Here is a 21,490-nt window from a genome sequence, read left to right as displayed (position 1 = left end):
CTCTACGTTTGGGTCTTCGAGGGTAAGTTCAGTGTACTTGGTGTCCCATAGATTTTAGAGTGAGCTAGATATAAGTCGACACTCGCCTATGGAATTTTTATTTGTTAGGCGGTGCATTTTGTCTCCGCCGCTCGCCGTGCAGCAGTATGGCTCTGCACGCGGGGGGCGGAGGCGCCGGCATCTCCGTGACGAGCTTCAGCTCCTGCAGCAAGTCGTGCACCGGCCGGAGCGGCACCGGGAAGTCGGTGAAGGCGTCCCCCTCGCCGCGGACGCTCGGCAGCAGCATGTCGGCCAGCGTGGGCTCGCGCCCCGCCGCGAGGTGCGCGTACGCCTTTCGCCTCTCCTCGCCCTGGACAGGGATGCACCTCGGTAGGTTGGGGGGGGAAGGGTGCAGGGTTGAGGCGGCGGGGGCTCGGCTCTCTCCTTGATGGTGATGCGCTCGAGCTTCCCGCGCTGCGAAAAGTAGACCGACTGCAGCAGCAGCGCCGAGGCGTCGGGCGACTCGTACAAGTCCGAGCCTGCGAGCTCGGGCGGCACCGCCTTGAAGTAGTCGCTGTCCCCCACCCGGTACGCCTCGTTGGCCTCCTGCAGGCACAAGCAGAGGGGGGGAGGCGCTCCTCTCAGCACTGCGCTCCTCTCTGCACTGCGCTCCTCTCTGCACTGCGCTCCTCTCAGCACTGCGCTCCTCTCAGCACTGCACTCCTCTCAGCACTGCGCTCCTCTCAGCACTGCGCTCCTCTCAGCACTGCGCTCCTCTCTGCACTGCGCTCCTCTCTGCACTGCGCTCCTCTCAGCACTGCGCTCCTCTCAGCACTGCGCTCCTCTCAGCACTGCGCTCCTCTCAGCACTGCGCTCCTCTCGGCACTGCGCTCCTCTCTGCACTGCGCTCCTCTCTGCACTGCGCTCCTCTCTGCACTGCGCTCCTCTCAGCACTGCGCTCCTCTCAGCACTGCGCTCCTCTCTGCACTGCGCTCCTCTCTGCACTGCGCTCCTCTCGGCACTGCGCTCCTCTCTGCACTGCGCTCCTCTCGGCACTGCGCTCCTCTCGGCACTGCGCTCCTCTCAGCACTGCGCTCCTCTCAGCACTGCGCTCCTCTCAGCACTGCGCTCCTCTCAGCACTGCGCTCCTCTCAGCACTGCGCTCCTCTCAGCACTGCGCTCCTCTCTGCACTGCGCTCCTCTCTTTACTGCGCTCCTCTCTGCACTGCGCTCCTCTCGGCACTGCGCTCCTCTCGGCACTGCGCTCCTCTCGGCACTGCGCTCCCCTCAGCACTGCGCTGCGCGCGCGTCTCACAAGGCCCGCGCGTCTGGCGGACCTGCGCCGAGCGCGCTCCCACGCCCATCGTCCAGTCGGCTGCCCAAGGCGCGAGCACCACCAGCCAGCCCGCAGCCTCGCACGCCGCAGCCGCATAGTTGAGCGCCCACGACTTGCCGTGCCCCCTCTCGCCGACCAGCACGAGGCCGGACGAGTCGCGCAGGCTGTGCTGCGCGTCGGCGGGGCGCGCGGCGCGCCAGAGCAGCTCGTCGCGCAGCTCGAGGACTTCGGGCCGCACCAGCGCCGCCGCCGTCTTGGCCGCCTGCTCCTGCCGTCCCTTGCCGCACAAGCCGGTGTGGAAGAAGAGGCTGGCAAAGGCGGAGCTGCGCTCGAGCGAGAAGATCTTCCCGGCGTCGGCGGCCGTGTGCGAGAGCGGCTCGTCGCTCGAAGCCATGAGCCCGCGCAGGTCCGCCTCCACCCCACCCTTCGGCGGCTGCAGCGCCCGATACTGGAGCTCACGCTCCGTCAGCAGAACACTGCCCTCCTCCTGCAGCGCCGCCTTCCCCTTGAGGTCTTGCGGCGCGGCGACGTCCGTCACGCGCGCTGACTGCAGGACCGGCCGCGGGGAGGCGGTCGAGAGGCGCCTGGCTGTCGCCCGAGCCCACGACGCAGCGTTCACCTGGCACACACTTGCGCGCGGTCGTCGGAGTGTATGCTCAGGCAAGTGGGGGGAGAGTGTGCTCCGCTGCGTACCTCAACGTTGGGGAGGGCGTCGCCGCGTGCGTGTCTCCACGGAACGTGCGCTGAGCGCAACATGCCGCGAGACGTGCGTGCCAGCATACGGGTCGGTGACGCCGCCGGACCTGCGGCTCGTCGCGTGGCGGGTGAGCAGAGCGTGCGTTGTGGTCCCGGGTTGTGCGTTTTTGTGTGAGCAGGACCCGGGTTGTGCTTCGGTGTGGTGGGCACCTTCGCCGAGCGAGCAGGCTCCTGCGACAAGAAAAGAATTCTTTTTCCTTGGGTTGTCTGTGACGAGAGTGGGAGATAAACTGCGGAGAGAGATAGGAAGTGGTAGACGCCCGAGGGTGGGCGACGGCTAACACCACACTTCTCCCCTAAAATCCCTGTGTGGTGGCGGCGTACCGTCCTCCCATCCCTCCCTTGGGTTGCCTGTTTTCTTTCTTTCTTTTACGAGAGTGGGACGGCCGCGAGGTGGCATGAAGGTTGCAGCGAGAATCGGCGAGAGACTGCGAAAAGAGATAGGAAGAGGCAGACTCCCTAGGGTGGGCGACGGCTAGCGCATCACACTCCTCTCCTTAAAATCCCTGTGTGGTGGCGGCGTGCCGTCCTCCCATCCCTCCCTTGGGTTGTCTGTTTTCTTTCTTTCTTTCTTTCTTTGGGTTGTCTGTTTTCTTTCTTTCTTTCTTTCTTCTCGTTTGGGTTTGTTTTGTTTCTTTTGTATCCTCCCATCCCTCCCTTGGAGATACTGTTTTCTTTCTTTATTCCCAACCAAATTTAAATTGTAAGGAGGCTCCAGCGCCGTCTCCACCAGAGATGCCACCACGTATCCCTCCACAGAGATGCCACCACCCACCCCTCCACCTCCCACGCCGCCGCCACCTGCACCTGTACCTCCTCTCTGTGATGTCGCTGCCATCTGTGATGCTCCCATCCATGCATGTATTGGGACCCTGCCACTTGCTCGTGCAAGAGCCAAGACCCCGCCACCGGCACTTCTCGGGGGGGGCCGCCGCAGTTCCAACGCAGTTCCAACGGCCGCGTCCCGATGAGCCGGCCATCGCCGCCGGCCGGCCAGCCGACGAGTGAACCACGACCGTACTTAACCCACGGCTCGCGCGCATCCAAGCGAAGAAGAATTTTACAAAGAAGAAGAAATCTCTGTCGCATCCACACGACGCACGAGTGCGCTGAAGGGAGGGGGAGTTTCAGGGGAGTTTGAGAGAGAGAGATTTAGCAATACCGAACAACTCTAACACTCACACATCATTTGGAGTTTGTGTGGAAGGGATGGCCGGGGAGGGGGTGGCCACGTGGCCAGAGGGGATGGCCAGAGAGGATGGCAAGAGGGGTGGGGTACATGCACTCGAGTAGAGCGGAGTGCCTGAGTCCAGCCGAGTGCGTCCGTCGGGGGGAGGAAATGACCAGCGCATGAGAGCAGGTATGTATGTAGGAAGGTGAAGAACACTCAGGTAGGTAGGTAGGTAGAAAGGTGAAGAACAGCCAGGCTCGGACTGGACACCAACGCGGTATGGGTGGACGCGGGACAGATGATGACGACACGTCAGGCTCGGACATGATCCAAGAAAGAAACACAGCGGGCGATGGAGGCTCTTGCAATCGAGTGCGTCGACGCGAGCGAGCCGAGGCTCTCGGAGGCCGTCGCCGAGGCTGGCCGCATCATCACCGCCTCTGCGGGCGGCACGAAGCTGAGCGCGGTCCTGCAGGCCCTCGGGCCGAGCCTGACCTCCACCGACCACACGCTGCGTGCGCGCGCCACACGAGCGGTGGCACGCATCGTCGGCGCGACCGACGCTGGCGTGCTCGACGCCGACGCGCTCGGCCACCTCGTCGACTTCCTCTGCGCTCGGATGCACGACTATGCGTGCGCGAGCGCCGTGTTTAGTGCGGCGTCGGCGGTGCTGCCGCTGCTCTCCGTCGCTCCGGGCCGCCGCGCGCAGATCGCCACCGCCCTGCTCGAGGAGTGCGATATTCGGTCGCTGCCGCAGGCCGACCGCGCCGCCGCCCTCGGCCTCGGCCTCGGCCTCGCCAGCCCACCGTGGCTTGGCGGAGGCGGCGAGGGCGGCAGCGGCGAGGGCGGTGGCGAGGGCGGCGGCGAGGGCGGCGGCGAGGGCGGCGGCGAGGGCGGGGGCGAGGGTGGCGGCAAGGGCGAGGAGGTCGGCTCCATCGGCGGCGTGCCTGCGGTGCGCTTCCTGCTCGGCTGCTTGCGCGCCTTCGACGGCGAGAAGGACCCGCGCAACCTCCTCTCCTTTCTGCAGCTGCTGCGGACCCTCTGCGCGCGGTGCGAGGCGGTGGCGGCCGCCGGCTGGTCCGAGGCGGTGGGCGAGGTGTTCGACTCGCTGAGCTACTACTTCCCCATCTCCTTCACGCCCCCGCCGGGCGACTCGCACGGCATCACGCGGGCCCACCTCCTCACTTCCCTCATCCGCACCCTCCGCGCCTCGCCCCGCTTCGCGCCCCTCGCCCTCCCGTTCCTGGCGCGCAAAGGCTGCGCCGAGACACACGCCCAATAGAAGCCCCCTGAGGCCGCCCCTTGCTTGTCGGCGCGGCGCAGTTCGAGCACCTCTCCGCCCCGCCCCTCACCGACGCCGCGGACGAGGAGGACGACGCCGACGGGGCGATGCAGGCGCTGCAGGCCCTCTCCCTGCTCGCCGCCGAGTACGGCGCCCCGCAGCTGCTCCACCACGCGCAGCCGCTCGGCGCCTCCCTCCGCGCGCAGCTCGCCGTGCTCGCAGCCTCCTCGACCGGTCGCTCCGGCGTCGCCGCCGCCTCGGCCGCCGAGCGGAGCGCGCGCCTTGCGGCGCTCAGCGCCGCAGTGCGCGCGATGGCGGCCGTCTGCGCCGCTCCGGCGACCGAAGCCGCCGCCGCCGCCGCCGCCGCCGCCGCCGCCGCCCGTCCGCCGCTGCTCGAGCTCGCCTTGTCGCCGCTGGTGGAGCTCTGCGTCTCGCCGCCGCCGGCCGGCCCGTCCGCCTCCGACGCCTCCGAGCTCCTCTGCGCCGCGGCGGCCGGCTCTGCGGCGGCGGGTGCGCTGTGCCTGCGGCTCTGCCTGCCCCCGCTGCTGGCCGTCGCCACGGCGGAGGAGGAGGCGGGTGCGGCGGCGGGCGGCGGAGGGGGTGGGCGGCGGCGCACAGCCCAGGCCGACGCTCTGAGCGTGCTGCTTGCGCTCCTCCGGTCGGCTGGCAGACCGGGCGGGCAGGCAGACGCCGCGGCGGCCGAGGCGGCCGCTCACGCCGCTTCCCTGGTCGAGGGAGCGAGTCGGCTGCTGGGGCGGGAGGCGGCGACGTGGCGCGAGGCGCGAACCGCCGACGGCGACGGTGACGCCCGCCCCCCCCTCGGCCCCGCAGCGGCGGAGCTGCTCTGCCTCGGCCTCGGCCTGGCGGCGGGCCGGCTCGAGCCGAGCCTCGAGCCGAGCCCAGCTGCTGGCCCCGTCCGCCTCCTCGCCACTGCGATCGTCGACGCGGCGCACGCGGCCAGCCCGGCCGGCCCGCAGCTCGCCGCCCCCGACGGCGCGCGCGCGCCTCCCTCTGCCGCCGCGGCGGTCGCCAGCGCGGTGGCGCAGCTGTGCGCCGCCTCGCGAGCCGCTCCCCAAGGCAGCTCCTCCGAGCGGTTGCTCGCAGCGGTGAGGGGCGAGCTCCTCGCGCCGCTGCTCGACGCGTTGCACGCCGCGAGCACGGCTGGCTTGGAGGGCGGCGCCTCCTCGTCGCCGCTGGCGCCGCGCCGCTCGTGTCGGGTGGCGACCAGTCCCCTCTCGCTCACGCGCACCCTGCACCGCGCTCGATAGGTCTGCTCGCACCTCGCCGCCGCCGTCGCACCGCTGCTCGAGGAGGTATGGCCGAGATGCAGCCGAGATGCAGCCGAGTTGCCGCCAAGATGCAGTCGAGATGCGGCCCAAATGCGGCCAAAATCCAACTTTTTCCGCCGCCATTTTTTTAAAGCCGCTCCAGGGCCCGGGAACCCCTTGGGGGGAGGCCCCCCCCCCCCCCCCCCCCCACCCACCGGCCGCGCTTCGCTCCTAACAACGACGCCCCTTTCACAGGACCCGACGTGGACTGCCGCCGCCACTGCGCTCGCCTCCGTCGCTGAGCGGCGCATCGAGCTCGGGCGTGTAGCGAGCCAACCGGACGCCGCCCTCGCCGCTTGCTTCGCGGGCCTCGCCGCCGCCGCAGCCGCGCCTGGCACTCCGGCGCGCGAGGTCGCTTTCAGCTGCGCCTCGAGGCTGCGCGCCGCTTGGACCGCCGCCGCCACCGCCGCCGCTCTCGAGTCGGTTCCCGCTGCTCCCGCTGGCGCGCGACCGCCTCCCTCGGCCGCGCAGGCGCGCAAGGCATCCGGCGCCTCCTCCTCCTCTCTCTCTGCCCTCCCGACCCCGCGTCTCCCTCCCAAAGGCGAGGCTGGAGGCGCTGCTCGAGGCGAGCCGCCCGCTGTGCGTCGCGCTGTGCCGAGCCGACGGCGGCTGGCTGAGGGAGGTACTCGCTTGGCTGCTCCCTGCCCCGGCGGCCGCAGGCGAGCCGCAGGACGGCGCGGCGCGGGCTTTGCTGGCGCCGCTGCTCGAGCTGGCTCTCGCCCACACGCACGCACGCACCCCGCTGCCCGAGGGGACGGTTGGCCTGCTCTTCGCGGCGTGCGACGGCGACGGGGCGGCCGGTGTGCCCGCCCCGCTACTGCCTGCGCTCTGCGTCGCGTCGAACAAGTGGGCGAAGGACGAGGAGCTCGCGGCGCTCATCGACCGCGATCAGGCGATCCTCGACGCGGCGCTCGACGGCGGCGGCGGCGCTGCCGAGGCGCTCTCCAAGCTTCACCGCTGGGTCTGGCTGTCAAAGGTGAGGGCCTGGCGCGCCTCCGCGGTGTAGAGCGGCACCGCTGCAGGAGTGCCGCTCCTCCTCGCGCGTAGGCGGCCGTCTGTCGGGGGCAGGCCTTCGTCGCGCGGCAGCCGGCGGCGCTCGTCGGACTGATCGAGCGGGCTGCCGAGCTCGCGGACCGATCGACCAGCCCCGCGGTGGCGATCGCCGCCGCCCGGTGGGTCGACACGGCGTGTGGCGGGCTCCGGATGCTCGTGCAGCCCCCCGGGGCGCTGCTCCTTCGCGAGACGGGCGCGAGCTGCTCGCCGCTTCTCTCGCAGCGGCTGTCCGCCGCGCTCTTGCCGCGGCTCGCGCCGTCTTCAGCCGGAGATCGGCCGGCGGGGGCGCCGGGTTCTGCTGCGGCGAGCTTGTGGCGTGTCCACGCAACTGTGATGGTGCTCCTCGGCCTCCCAGCCGCCGCGCTGCCTCCGCTCCTCCGCCTCGCGCCCACCGCCAGCCTCTGGCTGAGGCACGTCCTCCAGCATTGCTGCGACGGCGGCGATGGCGGCGGCAACTCCGTCCCAAGAGCGCTGCTCGGGGGCGACGCCGCCGCAGAGAGAGTGGAGCAAGCTTTGGCGGTGATGCTGGCTTTTGCGGGGAAGCTGCCCGAAGCCAACAACCGCGACGGCGCCCAGGCCGAGGCGGCTCTTGCCGAGGCGATCCCGGCGGCGCTCCGCTTTGCCGGTCGTGCCACACAGCTGCTTCCGCCCGGCCCGGCGAGCCGCCTCACCGAGCGGGCCTTGCAGCTGCTCGACTCGGCCGCTTCCACGCTGCCTCCGCCAACCCTCTACCCGCTCAAGAAGCGGGTTCTGCGCGACCTGCAGGACCTGCTCGATCACCGCAAGAGGGTGGTTCGGTCGGCTGCGTCGCGATGCTCCAACCGGTGGCACGCCGTGAAGGGCTGACGAGAGGACCCGGCCGCTGCGCCTAGCGAGAGGCTGCTGACTGGTGCTGGCAGTCGGTTGCGAGTGGCACCCCCTGTCCGCTGACGGCGCAAAACACGTGCCAGTGAGAGGGTGTTGAGCGTGTTACTTTTACGTGGAGTCCCCCCCCCCCCCCCCCGTTTCGCTTTTTATTACGCTCTTGGAGAGCCTCGTCCCTCGAGGTGTGTATGTATGTAAATATAGCGAGTCAGAACGCAGATCGTGTCGCGCAGGGCGGTGTGTTCGCAGGTGGGTCGGCTCGCCCTGTCGCCCTCCACCCCCCCCCCTCCTCCCCGACTGCACTCACTTCCTATATAATACCTTTCACACAATACAAGCGTTTGGCCACCACGGCATGATCTCAGGTCTCATTGCGCATTCGCCGATGGCGTTTTGACCCCGAGAGCCATTTGCGCCGCCCTCGCCGCGCCGCCCACACCAGAGAGAAGCGAGCCCAGCTGCGCGGCGGCCTGTGCGCCGCCCAAGCCGCTCGCCAATGAGGCTGCGTTCAGCCGCTCGCCAAGAGCGCCACGGATTTGGTCCAGCCCGCTCCTCCCCCCTCCAAGAGCGCTGTCGGTCCCTGCGACGGGCAGGTCGGCGCCCGCGGCTGCCACCGCCGCCTCGTCGAGGCCGAGGGCGTTGACAGCGCCCGCGCCGCTGCCCGCCGTGTGCCTGGCTGCCGCTTCGAAGCGCGGCGCCCGCAGCGGCGGCGTCTGGACCGGGAGGTAGCCGAAGCGGCCGCAGGGCGGCGCTCGGCGAAGGAGGGAGCCGCCTGAGCCGGCCTGCGGCGCTGGCGGCATCTGCGCTGCCGCAGTGCCGTCGGCGCATGCGAGCAGAGCGACGCGGGAGAGCGCTGCAGCAGCGGCGCGCCGCACGGGCTTGCGGCAGAGGGCCCACGCGATCGGCTCGTGGTGCTGCAGCCACGCAGCGACGCCCTCCTCCGCCGCACGCAGGCACGCGTCGTCACCACCCGCCTGCGGGAGGGAGGGGGGCACAGAACCTCAGACCTTGTGTGTGGTGCGAGGACAGCTGCGCCGTCGTCCGCCGCCGCCTTGTCGCGCGGTAGGGGAGGCTCCCGCGCCGCCGCGCCGAGCTTGGCGGCGGCGGCGGTGAGCGTCGCCCTCGCCGCCTTGTCAAACTCGTGCCGCTGCGCCGAGACCCGCGCATCCGCCGGCGGCAGCGGCTGCGGGCGGCTGCGGAGGGCTGCGCGGCAGAGCGTCACGTCGAAGTAGAGCTGCAGCGCCTGCCTCTGCCGCGCCTCAGCCGTCTCGCCGCTGTCGTCGTCGCCAGCAAGCCGCTCGAGCTGCGACCGGAAGGCGGCGGCGAGGCAGCCCGCCGCAGCCTCCGCCTCGGCCTCCAGCAGCCGCGGCTGCAGGGCGGAGCTTCCGGTGGCACGCACGGCGCAATGCCGCCGCCATAGCCAATCGCTCAGTTCGGCCGACGCCTCCGCGGGCAGAGTGAGCCGCGGCTCGGTCAGCGCTCCCTCGGCGGCGGCAGGGCTCGAGTGCGCCGCCTCGACGGCGCGCCAGTACACGCCCGACGCCTCCTCTGCGCGCGGCGGCAGCGCGCCGCGCGTCGCGACGGCGAGGCGCGCCCACTCGGCGTGCGCGGTGCCCTCGAGCGAAGCGAAGGCGGCGACGAGTGGCTGCAGCTCGGCCGCGGCGCACGACTCGACCTGGCAAAAGGCCAAAGGCCAGCGCGGCAGCTGGGCGGCAAGCGCGCCGCACAGCCGCGCCGAGAGCACCAGCGAGCTCATCGCGGCCGCCTCGCCGCTGTCCCGTGCCGCCGCGCCGCCCCGCGCCGCCTCCGCCTTTGCCGCCCTCGCCGAGGCGACCGCAACGGCAGACTCGAGCGTGGCGAGGAGCGGGACCGCCCACCACGCGCTCACCTCGACTGCGAGGGCCGTCTCCGCCGGGTCGCGTCCGCTGCGCCCGCCATGCCCGCCGCTCCCGTCTGGCGCACCGCCGGGGGCGGGCGTGCCAGCCGGCGCCGCGAGAGGCGGCCGCGAGAGGCGGTGGAGGGTGGTGCGCAGCCAGCAGGCGGCGTGCGCCGAAGCAGCCGCCGTCTGCACGACCGCGACGAGCGGCGGCGGGAGCTGCACCCACTCCCCTCCCCCTTGGCGCGACGAGTCCGCCTCAGCCCCCGCGCCCGCGACCCAATCGCACCCGTCCTCGGCGCGAAAATCGGCGCCGCAGACGCCCTCGCCCACTCTGTCGGCGGCGGCGGCGGCGGCGGCGGCGGCGCGCACCAGCGCCGCCTTGATCATTCGCACGGCGGGCTGCGCGGCGGCGGCGGTCCGCAGCTCGGCCGCGAGCGCCCGCTCGAGGTGCGTCGAGAAGGCGAGCGCGCACGGCTCGCCCGGCGTGAGGAGCGAGAGCAGCCGGCACAAGCGAGGCCCGCCGCCTGTCCGCGCCTCGGCGGGGGAGCGCGCCTAGAAGGTTCCTAGAAGGTTCCTAGAAAGTTCCTAGAAGGTTCCTAGAAGGCCTCGGGGGAGCGCGCCCCGCTCGCCGCCGCGCGCGGGGAGGGAGCGGCGTCCGCCGAGTCGAGCTGGAGCAACGCACGCGCCGCACCATCGACTGCGGCCGCCACGAGCTTCCACCCGTCCGCCGCAGCTCGCTCGAGCGCCTCTGCCGCCGCCGCCGTCGAAGACGCGCCTAATCGCGCCGAGAGATGCCGAATGCTCAGACATCGCCGCCAAAGCCAGACCGGCTCGCGCGGCGGCGAACGCGGTGCCGCTGCTGGCGGCGCTGCTGGCGGCACTGCCGGCAGTGCCCGGCTCCGCCTCCACGGCGAGGGGGAGGCAGAGGGCGCGGAGCAGCGCGTGCGGCCGCGCCGACTCGAGGACGTCGCAAAGAGAGCGCAGCGCGCCCGCGAGCGCCTCGGCGCCGCCCGGCGCCTCGGCCGCCCCGCCGCCGCCGCGCCGCCCTCCTAGCTCCGCCTCGCCCGTCGCGGCCTCGCCCGCCGCCGCCTCGCCCGCCGCGGCGCACTCGCGCGCCGCCTCAGCGCGCGAGTCGAAGAAGAGCCGGACCAGTGCCGCGGCGGGAGGGCCGGCGGGCGGGCCGGCGGGCGGGCGGGCGTCGGCGGGCGCGGAGGTGGCACCGCTGCCTCCGCCGACAGCGTGGATGGCGGCAAGCAGCGTGGCGGCCCTGCGGCGGGCGAGAGGCGCGCGGCGATCGGGGCCGAGGTGGCGGCGGCGGGGGGACTATGGCGGAGGCGGGCGGTGGCGGGAGGGGGTGTCGGGCGCAGTCCAACATGCGGCGGGCCTGCTCGGCGTAAGGCGCGGCGCGCGGAGCCGGGTGACGCAGCTGGCGACGAGGCGCTCGCGGGTCGCGTCGAGCGATGGGCGGGCGCTCCCGGCGACGGGGAAGGCGTCGGCCAGCTGGGCCGGCCCGCCGCCCGCCGGAAGAGCGTCGCGGCGGGGCGACTCCGAGGCAGCCGCGCCGCCGCCGGCGAGGCGGTCCGCGGCGGCGCGCGCCTCGAGGAAGCGACGTGCGGCCCTGGCCTCGTGACCGCGCGAGAGGGCCGCCAGTATCTCCTCCTCCGACGACACCTACGCGCGTGGACCCGCCGGCCGGTGCGCAGGTGCGGCGCAGGCCCGATCGGGAGCCGCACAGCCCGCATGCTCGCACCAGCCAGTGCACCCGCATGCCCGCGCGCAGCAGCGGCGGCAGCGGCTCGGCGGCCGTCTCGGACCGCGCCCACGCCGCCCACTCGCCGTCCGCGAAGGTCGACAGCCGCTCGGAGAGCTGCCTCTGCTCCTGCAGCGCGCCCGCCCACTCTGACCGGTGCGACTCGACGATCGCCTCCAAGTCTCGCGCCCGGCCGACGACGTCGCGGTAGTTGGTGGCGGCAGCGCTCGTCGTCATGGCGACCAGTCAGGGCCGGGGAGGCGCGTCGAGGTGCCACACGCACATGCGTGTCGGCGCAAAGTGCTGCGAGATGGGTATCCGCGCACAGGGCAGGTGTAGTTTATTTTTGCTTGGGGCGGGTATCATGATGAAATTCTGCAAAAACCTGCCCTGCCCCTGCCCTGCCCCTACCTACCTACCTACCTACCTACCTTACTTATGGGAAACTAAAAAAGAAATCACCGGGCGGGTGAAGGTGGTATATACACCAACTAAAGTGATGGCTGATGGTACTCTCCTGCAACCACAGTCCTTCCTGTGACATGGCAGGCCACTCTCAAGCCCTACAAGCACCTCAGATCAACGACTTGGGGAGGGTTGACATCGTGATTTGCGCGGAAAATTTCTTTTTCTGCTGTGAAAATTCCGGCGTGAGAGAGGGAAAAACCCGACGGGAGGGCCCAGACCCTGCCCTACCTACCCCGTCATGATACCCGCCCCAAGCAAAAATAAACTACACCTGCACAGGGGTACGCTTCGAGGACCCATTTGCTCTTTCGAGGTCTCGCCGGGGCTCTGCTCCAAGAGCGACCTCGAGAGAGCGTGCGTGTGCCTCTACTCGCCAGGGCGGGCGGACGTTCTTATACGACAAGCGAACATGTGCAAACAAACGACGAACCACTAGCTCTCGCCCAACAGCCCTACAGCGCTGCCTCCTGGCCCAGCTCACGACCTCCCGAGAAGCCGTACTCCGCTGGCGGCTCCGCCGCGACAAGGACGTGCGCCCACAGGTTGGTCTCCATGATGCCGCATTCTTCGCAGAGCACGGGTACCAGCATCTTCTCAAACCAATCGCTCGCGAGCAGCGTGCGGCGTGCTACGCCGCCTGTGTGCTTCTTCAGGCTGCAGTCGTCGAGCGTCGCACCGAAGATCAGCCCTTGGCCGTCGCCAGGCTGGGTCCCCATCCACTCTTCGAGGTCCTTGGTGGTGAGGTGCAGCATCGGCTCCATCCACCGCGTGCCGTGCTGGTCCTCCACGAGCGCGTGACAGGCGACGCGGCGCACGAGGCCTGGCTGCGTGATGCACTGCGACATCGGGTGCATCGGCACAAAGTCGCCGCACTCGCCGAACCGGGGCTCGTATGCGTCGCCGACGAGGTACCAGCACGGCGTGTCCACTGGCATCAGCTGCACGATCTTCTTGGTCGGGGGCGGGACGGGCGGCTTGGGCTCGAGGTAGTACTTGGGCAGCACGCCCGAGGCCAATGCGTCGCCGACGGTGCCGTAGACGGCATCGAATCGGTCCGAGCCGTAGCTCTCGTCCTTGCTGTTGAACTTCGCATCGATCTCTGCGATGTGTTCTTTAAGCCGCTGCTCACCTGCGCTCACTCTGACCGCTCGGTCCGCAAAGGACTCGCCATCGAGCCGCCCCACTGTGGTGAATTCGCTACGGGCTTTGTAGTCCTGGCGCGCTTCTCGAGCGTTGAAGTACGCTCGCGCCTTGACGTGCGACAGCAGCGGCTCGTATCCAAAGAAGTCGGCCTCTGCGAGCAGCGAGGCCAGCAGGCCAGGCTCGTGTGGCACAAGTCCGGCGACGTGCGGGTACTGCCGCATCAGGCGGAGCAGGAGGGCGAACGTCTCGGGGTCGCGGTCGAGGAAAATCTGCGCAGAGTGCTCCGCGTCCGAGTCCCACGCGGACAGGTCCACCATGCCCGCCAGGTACGACGAGCGCAGAATGGTGGACACTGTCGTGGAGACCTTGGTGCCGCCGACGTCGATGGTCACGCGCTGGGCGTCCGAGGCATCTCTCGCGCGCTTCATGGCGCGTGTGGGACACACACACTCACACCGCACCGCACCCCGCGGGCCGCGGCCCCCCCGCCCCGCCGTGGAAGGTGCGCCGCGAATTTCTTTTAGAGCGCCTTCGTTGTTTATTATAATACAGACGGATACCCGCACCGCACCGCACCCCGCACCCGCGCGCCCCCCCCGGTGCCGCTGCCACCGCCGCCGCTGCTCCACACAGTGCCCGTGTGTCATGAGAGATATGCTTTGTGTATGGCAGATGGCATCTGAGACGTCGGAGATGGCACCCCCGTGTCGCGTGTATATGATTGTGTGTGGACTTGTCACTTGAGCCTCTACGATTAGTAGACCGTATGTATGTATGTATTTAGGAAGGTGAAGAACAGTCAGGCCGTCTGCGCAGCGCTCTCGGAGAGGCCCACGCCAGGCGCTTTTTGGCCGCAGCGCGCCGTCCCTTCACCATGCCCTTGGCAATGTAGTACAGCGTGGTCACCTCCTCGGTGTCGCCAAAGTCGCAGCTCTCGAATACAGCTCGCACATACTCCTCGCGCAACTCCTCGGGCGAGTAGTAGCGCGCGCGCGAACACTTGCGCGCCATGGTTGCCATAACCTGCAACATTATGAGGACAATTATGCACCGTCGTCTTCAGCCCGCCGTCGGTCGCGGTCTCGTCTTAGTTCTGGCAGCGTCGGCGCCGACCTGCTCCCGCGCTGGCCACGCATCATGCTGCGCTTCGCGAGCAATCGCGTAACGGGAGGCTCGCTGGCTTTTTGTGGCTTTTTGCACGGCTTTTTTGGATTCTCCCGCCCTCCCACCCCTCTCTTGGATTTTTTCCCCATACCTTTGTGTTGTTGGATGAGAGGTTGGATGGTAAGCGGGGGGGGCCGCCGGAGGCGAGTTATTTATCAACTTTGAGGTATTGTAACTATATGAGGGTGAAATGAATGCATCAGTTCTTTGGGACAGTGCAATCCATTTAATTATTACCTCCAACTCAAAAAAAGTCTGGTGGCAAACGGACAACGGGGTCCCTTACAGACTGTATGGTGGCCTGTAAGGGTAAGGTGCGGGAGGTCCACGTTCGTTGTGTTTGCCTCGTGTTATGGTATTGTTGGTTATTTTGGGCTGTTGCAAGGAGCTCAAGGCTCCTCATGGATTGATTGTTACAGCCCCTTTTGGTGTTCAGAGGGAGGGGTTTGGTTGGTGGCCTTTTGCTCAGGTTCAGCCATATAGCTCTTACCTGTCTTGACACGAGCTCATCGAGCCATGTGGAAGTTCGCCAGCGCAAGCATCGCGAGTAAGGTCTTAGCAAATCATGTGGAAAGTATTCAACAAAAAGAACTCTCACGCAGATGCACATGCACATGCACATGTGTACATGTCATGTTGTGCATGTGCATGTGCATGTCATGTGGGAAAGTAATATGCAACCACTTGTAATGTGCTTGGAAGTTTACAGTGCGCCAGTTCTCTGAGTTGCTTGTCTGCAGCCGCCCGCCTAGTTGCCTTTCATGGCTGCGGCAGCTGGATCCAATGGTCGTATCGTTTTTGTGACGGCCTTTCCAGGTGTCGGCAAAACCACAACTGGGGATTACCTCGCTAGCTACCATGGTTTTCATCACATCGATGGCGATGTTTGCGTGCGTGGAAGCCACGGGCCATCCATTCAGCAGGCTTTTGGGCATTGGCTCAAGGATCAAGCTGCTCCAATAGAACTCTGGCATCCCTGCTACCTGCAGCTCTGCGACACGTGCTTGTCGGCTGCCGCTGAGCACCGAGACATCGTGATCTCTCATGTCATATATCGTCGTGAAGTGCGTGACTTCTTCCGAGAGCGGCTTGGCGAGCATGGTCTTGTCTTCCTCAAGCTTGAATGCGATCTTGACATCATCGTCCAGGGGGTGGAGAAGCGAGCTGAGGCTTACTTGAAGACAAAGGGACAGACTCTCGAGGACTACTGGAATGGACCGCAGCCCGCGTCTGTCGGAGGCGGCGTGTGTTTTCGTGAGAAGTATGGTGAGTACAGCTTTGAGAATTACAAGAAGATGCAGTTGGAGATTTACCTCCAAGGTATGCAGCCGTTTGCCCACGATGAGAGCGACACTATTACAGTGGACGTCACTTCGCGTGACAACAGTTGTTTCGAACGCATCAATGCTGCTCTTGGGCTACCTGCTCGCACAACCGATGTTGACATGGGCATGCTGCAGGAGCTCTCAAGATCTAGATGGTAAACCGAGGTTTTGACACTTGTCATTTTAGCACTTCAGGATTTGTCGCTTGCAATTCTTATCAGCGCAGCAAATTAATACTTGCATGCTTGGACACATCAACCACCAAACAGATGTGTCCGGTCAATCCGAGATTCTGTTCAAAAAATCCGAGCCTAAACGACCGATCTCTTCATTTAGCCGCTCTCATACATGTTTATCATATCCGTCAATCACCTAGTGGGCCATAGTGGGCCACTGCCACCATTCTTTTTCTGCTCATAACAAATTGCCCTGCCCAACATATTTTAGTTACTGGGTCCTAATGGCTATGTGGGAGAAGTTTGGTCTTTGTTTCATGGGGGGATCTGGATATATTCACGGCTAAAGTTGGTGCCGGCACGGCTCCCCTAGCCGGTCTCTCGGGGCAGGCCGGGAAGAGCCTCCAGGCCTTCTGTGGAGCTTAGGTAGGGTCCCCAGCCAGCCTCAGCTGCAAGGCAGTCTCCAGGGGCCATGTAGCATGCCTGACATGACAGTGCAACCCACCCGGACACGGGTAGCGCACCAGAGAGGGCCTGTCCTCGTCGTCGAAGCCGGCGGCGGCGCGTGGCGCGAAGCGGAAGTCATCGGCACCGCCGAATCCGGAGCCTAAGAAGGGGAGGAAGAAGTGAGCGAGGAGTGCAGTCTGTGTTTTGCAAGAATGGTGACACGCGTAGACACAAGTACTAGTACGACCTGAGTACGCTCCAGGCTCCAGCCACACAGCCAGGCCAGTGCTTTGCAATGCCGCACACGCCAAAAGTGAAAACGAGCAGTGCTACGTGCGGAGTGTGGGATTACTCACGACTGGGCGTGTCGCGACCGCCGCCGCGAGGCTCGTGGCGATGGAGGCGCCGGCGCCAGCATGCGCCGCCTCCCTCAACGCCCGAAACTCGGTCACAGCCGGGGGAGCGACAGCGGCAGAGATGCGGGCCGCTGGCGACCTCACACGGCGCCAAGCGCCGTAGAGGTAGCCCCGAGAGACGCAGCTGGGTGTGTCGCGACCGCCGCCGCGAGGCTCGTGGCGATGGAGGCGCCGGCGCCAGCATGCGTCGCCTCCCTCAACGCCCGAAACTCGGTCACAGCCAGCGGAGCGACGGCGGCAGAGATGCGGGCCGCCGGCGACCTCACACGGCGTCGCACGCCGTAGAAATGACCCCGAGAGACGCCGCAAGGTGCGTCGCGACCGCCGCCGCGAGGCTCGTGGCGATGGAGGCGCCAGCGGCAGCATGCGCCGCCTCCCTCAACGCGCGACACTCGGTCGAGGCTGGCTCGAACTGCTCGAGGCCAGCTGCCTGACTTGTATTGACAGCGAGTGTGTCGCCACTCGCTCCTGATCACACGTTGAGGGGGGCGTGGACATGTTAGCCCTCGGCAGCTGCGATGCGCACACACCTGTCGCACGGATCCAGCGGTGGTGGCGATATGCTGCTCGGCGAGCCAAAGAGAGCGTGCCACCGAGAGCGTGCCACCGAGAGCGTGCCACCTAGAGCGGAGTGCGCCGCCCTCCGCAGCGGGAGTCGGTTGCGGGTGGTGCAGCGGCGCCGTGATAGAACAACAGGCGCCGGCTCGGCACGCTGAGTGCACACGCGACGCGTCGCGCATGCACGCACTGCTCGTGCAGCGCCAAACAGCGTCCGCCAGCGCAGAGAAAGGAGCCCGTGCCGACTCGTGCACGCCTGCGACAGCTCGAGCGGCTCAGCGCGAGTGCTGGCTCACATCCGGTCGGCTCACAGTGCTTGGGCAGCCAGGCTCACCGTCGGCGAGAGCAGCTGCGAGCGACACCACGTCGAGCCAAGGCGACGCTTTCTTCCGTGGCCGCCGCGGCTCGTTTCCGCCACGCGGTGGGGTGCGGCGGAGGCCGAGGCGTGCGCCAGCCGCGCTCGAGATCAGCAGGCGGCCTGGGAGGGCGCTCACACGCCGCGACGACCTCGGCGAAGCGAGGCGTCGCGCCAGGTCATTCACGGATATACAGAAACCGAGAACATGGCCCCGAATGCCGTGCTTTCTACGTTAGTCTGCGGGAGCTCCACAAACCAGGCCGTGTTGGTTCGACGTCCGGGCCGGACGCGCGAATGGCAGGACCAGGACGGCATGGCGGGCGCTGTCGGTGGACGAAAACGCGTCCGACCGGCGAAAAACTGTTTGGCGGCGGGTGTGGACCGAATGGCAGTACCGCCCCTAGACGGACACTGCCGACGAGGGAAGCAACGCGGAGGGGGGCAGGGGGGCGAGAGCAGTACCATTGGACACATTGGAGCAGCGGGCGGCGGCCAGGACTCGGAGAGCAGAGGGAAGATGATAGCGACGCCGACTGTGGACCTGCTACACCAACGGCTACATACAGCCCCAGCCAGCCCCGTCAGCCACCCCTCGCCCGCCACCGACCCTGAAGCCGCACCCCCGTCGCTAACCCTCGCCGTGCCCCTCGAGTTCGAGCGATATGGTCCGATTACGTACCGAGCGAGCAGGCGAGGGAGATCGGAGACGATTGGGGAGCGCGATGCGCCTTCCATGTTGACCCCCCCCCCCACGACCCCTCTCCCCGCCCCGCCTGGGTTGGAAGGAGATGGGGAAGATGGAACAGCCGGTGGGAGAAGCGGAACAAAACGCGTATGGGAGGTTGAAAGAAAGAAAGAAAGAAAGCAGTCAACCCAAGGGAGGGATGGGAGGACGGCACGCCGCCACCACACAGGGATTTTAAGGAGAGGAGTGTGGTGCTAGGTTGAAGTCGTGCACCACGCTGCCCGGCGTTTCTCACTTTCCGGGACAGCCCCGCCCTTGTGAGGCAGGCAGTGGCGGCTACCCCGTACGCACTGCTCGCCACCCACGACTATCTTACCACCAACCCTCGCCACCGACCCCGGGGCGTGGGCGGTCCCTCACCTGTGTGTGTCAAGACGGACGCGTGAGAGAGCGGGGGATGGGAGGGGCGGCGCACCTGCTCGAAGCTGCTCGTCGTCGCCGCGCCGTCAGCCGCGCCCGCGCCCGCGCCCAGAGGCGGTGGCGGTGGAGCGGCGGCGGTGGAGCGGCGGCGGTGGAGCATCATAACAACTCTCTCTCGCAGCAGATCCCTTCTCGTCTCAGAGTTTGACCGTTTGTACTATTAGCTTACTGGGACAAAAGGGAGAGGGGGGTTGTGTTCTCTAGGCCCCTAGGGGCCCTACGCGCGGCGTGAGAGCTCGGAAGCGAGCTTTGCACGGCGATCGAGTGTGTGACCGTTTGATTTTATTTTTTATGTTATTCTCGCTCGTGCGTCCTTGTACCTTGAAGTTCTGCCGACCTCCTTTCTCCTCCTGCTCTCCTATCCCACGTGGCTGTGTGTGTTTGGGTTTCTATGTTTGCGATTCGGAGCACTTGGATTTTGGATGTTCACGACTCTTTGTTTATTTATTTCTCGCAGCAGACACAGACTCGACACAGGTGCGGACTGGGGGAGAGATTTTGAAAACCAACAAGAAATCACGACTCTCACAGTGATTTGGGCTCGGCAGCTTGTCAGCCCTCAGGCTCAGCCGAAGCTGGGTGGGGCCGCAGGCGCGTGCTGTGGCACTAACACAGGCAAACCACCGGCCGGAGCCGCCTAAGCGACTCCGGTAAGAACGGCAATGCACTTAGCTTCGTGCACAATGCCGCTCTCCTCGCACGCTGGCTCGTTCATTCACCGGTGCGGCGAAGTCATGAAAAAAGAAAAGCGTGCGAACGACCACAGTCCACTTCGCTGGGCATGCTTGTCGAGGACATCATCGACCTCGGCCTCGTCTCGCACTTCCTCGGCGCCGATCCTGGCGCCGAGGACGTGGTCTCCGCCGCCAGCCACGACGGCGCCTGCACCGCCTTTGCGAGCGGCGAGGTGGTCGTCCTTATGCGGCGCGAGGCGCCGACCTCGCCGACTCTCCTGCGTGCCCCTGGCGAGCACGCGAGCGCGGTGGTCTGCCTGACCGTGCCTGCCGCCGCCGCCGTCGTGGCCGTGGTCGGCTACCGCAGCGGCGCTCTCGCTGTGTGGTCGAGCGACGGCTCGCGGCTGCTCCGGCTGCACCTGCACAACTCGCCGCTCGTGCAGCTGGCGGCGCAGACGCTCGGCGGCTGCGACGCCGACGGCGGCACGCTGCTCTGCCTCTGGGCGGGCGGCGCGCTGTGCCACGTCTGCGCCGCGACGCTCGGCGAGGCTCTCACGAGCCGACTCGCAAGCGGCGGGGAGGGGCGGGGGGGCAGGGTGGCGACCGAGCGGCTGGCCGCGTGCTTCCGCCTGCTCAGCGTCGGGGAGCGGCCGTCGGGCGGCGGCTGGGTCGGCGTGGCGAGCGGCGGGCAGCTCCCCTCTCCGCCCCTCGAGGTTGACGCCGCGCTCAAGGGCGGCCGCGGCGAGGCGGAGAGAGGGAGGGAGCCGCCCTCGCTCGGGCTCACGCTAACGGACGGCGCCTCTCTGCAACTCCACCTCGTCACCGTCGCCACAGCAGAGGCGCCGCCGCCGGCCGCCGCCGACGCGGACGCCGCCGCTGCCGCCACGAAGGTGCAGGCCGCCGCCACGGAGGCGACGTCTGGCCGTGTCGCCGCGGTTGCGCTCGGCTCTTCTCTAGGCTTTGGCGGCCTCTGGGCGAAGGAGGAGCACTCTCGGAGCCTCCAGGAACCTTCTAGGAAGCCTTCTAGGCTCGGGCGCCCTCTCCCTCTTCTCCTCCCTCGTCACCGAGTCCATCGAGCCAAAGTCGCCCGCCCTCGCCTCCTCCCTCGAGGCGAGCCGGGAGATGCGAGCCGGGAGCTGCGCACCGCCGATAGCCGTCGGTGGCAAGCCGATAGCAGCGGACACCACGACCCAATAGCCGGTCGGTGGCGGGCCCTCCTAACGCCCCCCCCCCCCCCCCCCCCGGGCCCTTCCTTCCCTCCCCGAGGCGACCGCCGGGCGTGTCGCCGCCGTCGGCTCGACCGTCGCGTCCCGTCTCGCTGCCCCTCCCTCCGGCGCGCCAGAGACGGCGGACGAGCGGCGGCGGGGAGGGTGGAGCGGCGGGGAGGGTGGCGGCTCAAGGGATCACGGTGTGCTTAGGCGGCGGCCCTCTGGTCCGACGGCGGCCTTCCAGGAACCTTCTAGGAACCTTCTAGGAGCCTTCTAGGCGGCGGTCCGCACCTGGTCCGACGGCGGCCGCGTCTTCGAGGCGGTCTGGCCCGACCCGCGCAAGAGGTTCGTTCCTAGCAGGTTCCTAGGGCTCCTAGCAGGCTCCTAGAAGGTTCCTAGAAGTTCCTAGAAGGTTCCTATCTGGCCCGACCAAGAGGTGCGTCGCTGCGAGCGACTCGCTCGACCGTCTAGAAAGCGTCAGGAACCGTCGGGGAACCGTCTAGGAACGTGGGGGAACCTTCTAGGTACGTCGCTGCGAGCGACTCGCTCGGCCGCGTGCTGCTGCTCGAGCGGGCCACGCTGGTGCAGCTCCGCGTGTGGAAGGGGTACCGGTCCGTGCAGTGCGGATGGCTCGACGCGCTCGCGCCGGGCGGCGGGCTAAGCGCCGTCCTCGCCATCCACGCGCCGCGCCGTGAGTTGGTAGAGATGTGGGCTGTGCCGGCGGGCGTCCGGCTGCGCGCGATCGCGACCGGCCCCGGCTGCCGGCTGCTTGCGCCGGCTCCGCCGCTGGCGCAGGCGGAGGAGGGAGGCGCTCCGCTCCGGTGCTACCTCCTGCAGCCGTCGGGCGCGCTGAGCCGCCTCGAGCCCACCGAGACTTGTGACACTTGAGTGGTCTTCAGATTTCACGCTGTGTGTGCTTTTCTCTATTGCTAAACTGTTACTCTCTTGAGTCAGTGACAGTGTGAGTCTCCGTGTGCATCTATACGTTCA

General features: G+C 67.7%; 7 protein-coding genes across 7 annotated transcripts; 3 read left to right on the top strand and 4 right to left on the bottom strand.

The window, feature by feature from the left end:
• Positions 1-97: 97 nt before the first annotated feature.
• EMIHUDRAFT_448739 (hypothetical protein) lies at positions 98-2,245 on the bottom strand (the record flags this gene model as incomplete). The annotated part of the gene is made up of 5 exons (XM_005793662.1): positions 2,222-2,245; positions 2,009-2,118; positions 1,317-1,934; positions 469-585; positions 98-349 (listed from the first exon to the last, which is right to left on the bottom strand). Exons 2-5 carry the CDS (start codon positions 2,093-2,095, stop codon positions 98-100), a joined length of 1,074 nt encoding a protein of 357 aa, XP_005793719.1. The 5' UTR covers positions 2,096-2,118; positions 2,222-2,245.
• Positions 2,246-3,594: 1,349 nt separating this feature from the next.
• EMIHUDRAFT_97513 (hypothetical protein) lies at positions 3,595-7,751 on the top strand (the record flags this gene model as incomplete). Its single annotated transcript, XM_005793661.1, has 4 exons — positions 3,595-4,338; positions 4,611-5,630; positions 6,394-6,828; positions 6,900-7,751. The coding sequence occupies 4 exons, from the start codon at positions 3,595-3,597 to the stop codon at positions 7,749-7,751; spliced, it is 3,051 nt and encodes a 1,016-aa protein (XP_005793718.1).
• Positions 7,752-10,752: 3,001 nt separating this feature from the next.
• On the bottom strand, positions 10,753-11,706 carry EMIHUDRAFT_462066 (hypothetical protein; the record flags this gene model as incomplete). The annotated part of the gene is made up of 3 exons (XM_005793660.1): positions 10,753-10,915; positions 11,033-11,319; positions 11,399-11,706. Coding segments are annotated over 3 exons (742 nt in total), but the record flags the coding sequence as incomplete, so codon positions are not given.
• Positions 11,707-12,318: 612 nt separating this feature from the next.
• EMIHUDRAFT_199577 (hypothetical protein) lies at positions 12,319-13,437 on the bottom strand (the record flags this gene model as incomplete). The annotated part of the gene is made up of 1 exon (XM_005793659.1): positions 12,319-13,437. One exon carries the CDS (start codon positions 13,435-13,437, stop codon positions 12,319-12,321), a length of 1,119 nt encoding a protein of 372 aa, XP_005793716.1.
• Positions 13,438-13,745: 308 nt separating this feature from the next.
• Positions 13,746-14,029, bottom strand: EMIHUDRAFT_199576 (hypothetical protein; the record flags this gene model as incomplete). The annotated part of the gene is made up of 2 exons (XM_005793658.1): positions 13,746-13,755; positions 13,845-14,029. 2 exons carry the CDS (start codon positions 14,027-14,029, stop codon positions 13,746-13,748), a joined length of 195 nt encoding a protein of 64 aa, XP_005793715.1.
• A 905-nt stretch (positions 14,030-14,934) lies between these two features.
• On the top strand, positions 14,935-15,650 carry EMIHUDRAFT_199574 (hypothetical protein; the record flags this gene model as incomplete). The annotated part of the gene is made up of 2 exons (XM_005793657.1): positions 14,935-15,493; positions 15,634-15,650. 2 exons carry the CDS (start codon positions 14,935-14,937, stop codon positions 15,648-15,650), a joined length of 576 nt encoding a protein of 191 aa, XP_005793714.1.
• A 3,749-nt stretch (positions 15,651-19,399) lies between these two features.
• EMIHUDRAFT_97510 (hypothetical protein) lies at positions 19,400-21,388 on the top strand (the record flags this gene model as incomplete). Its single annotated transcript, XM_005793656.1, has 4 exons — positions 19,400-20,182; positions 20,559-20,594; positions 20,778-20,845; positions 21,025-21,388. 4 exons carry the CDS (start codon positions 19,400-19,402, stop codon positions 21,386-21,388), a joined length of 1,251 nt encoding a protein of 416 aa, XP_005793713.1.
• Between the last annotated feature and the right edge of the window lie 102 nt (positions 21,389-21,490).

The sequence above is a fragment of the Emiliania huxleyi genome, assembly GCF_000372725.1.
Source record: "Emiliania huxleyi CCMP1516 unplaced genomic scaffold EMIHUscaffold_10, whole genome shotgun sequence".
NCBI lineage: Eukaryota > Haptophyta > Isochrysidales > Noelaerhabdaceae > Emiliania > Emiliania huxleyi.
The sequence above is the reverse complement of the archived record's forward strand: the minus strand, read 5'-3'. Positions and strand labels throughout refer to the sequence as shown.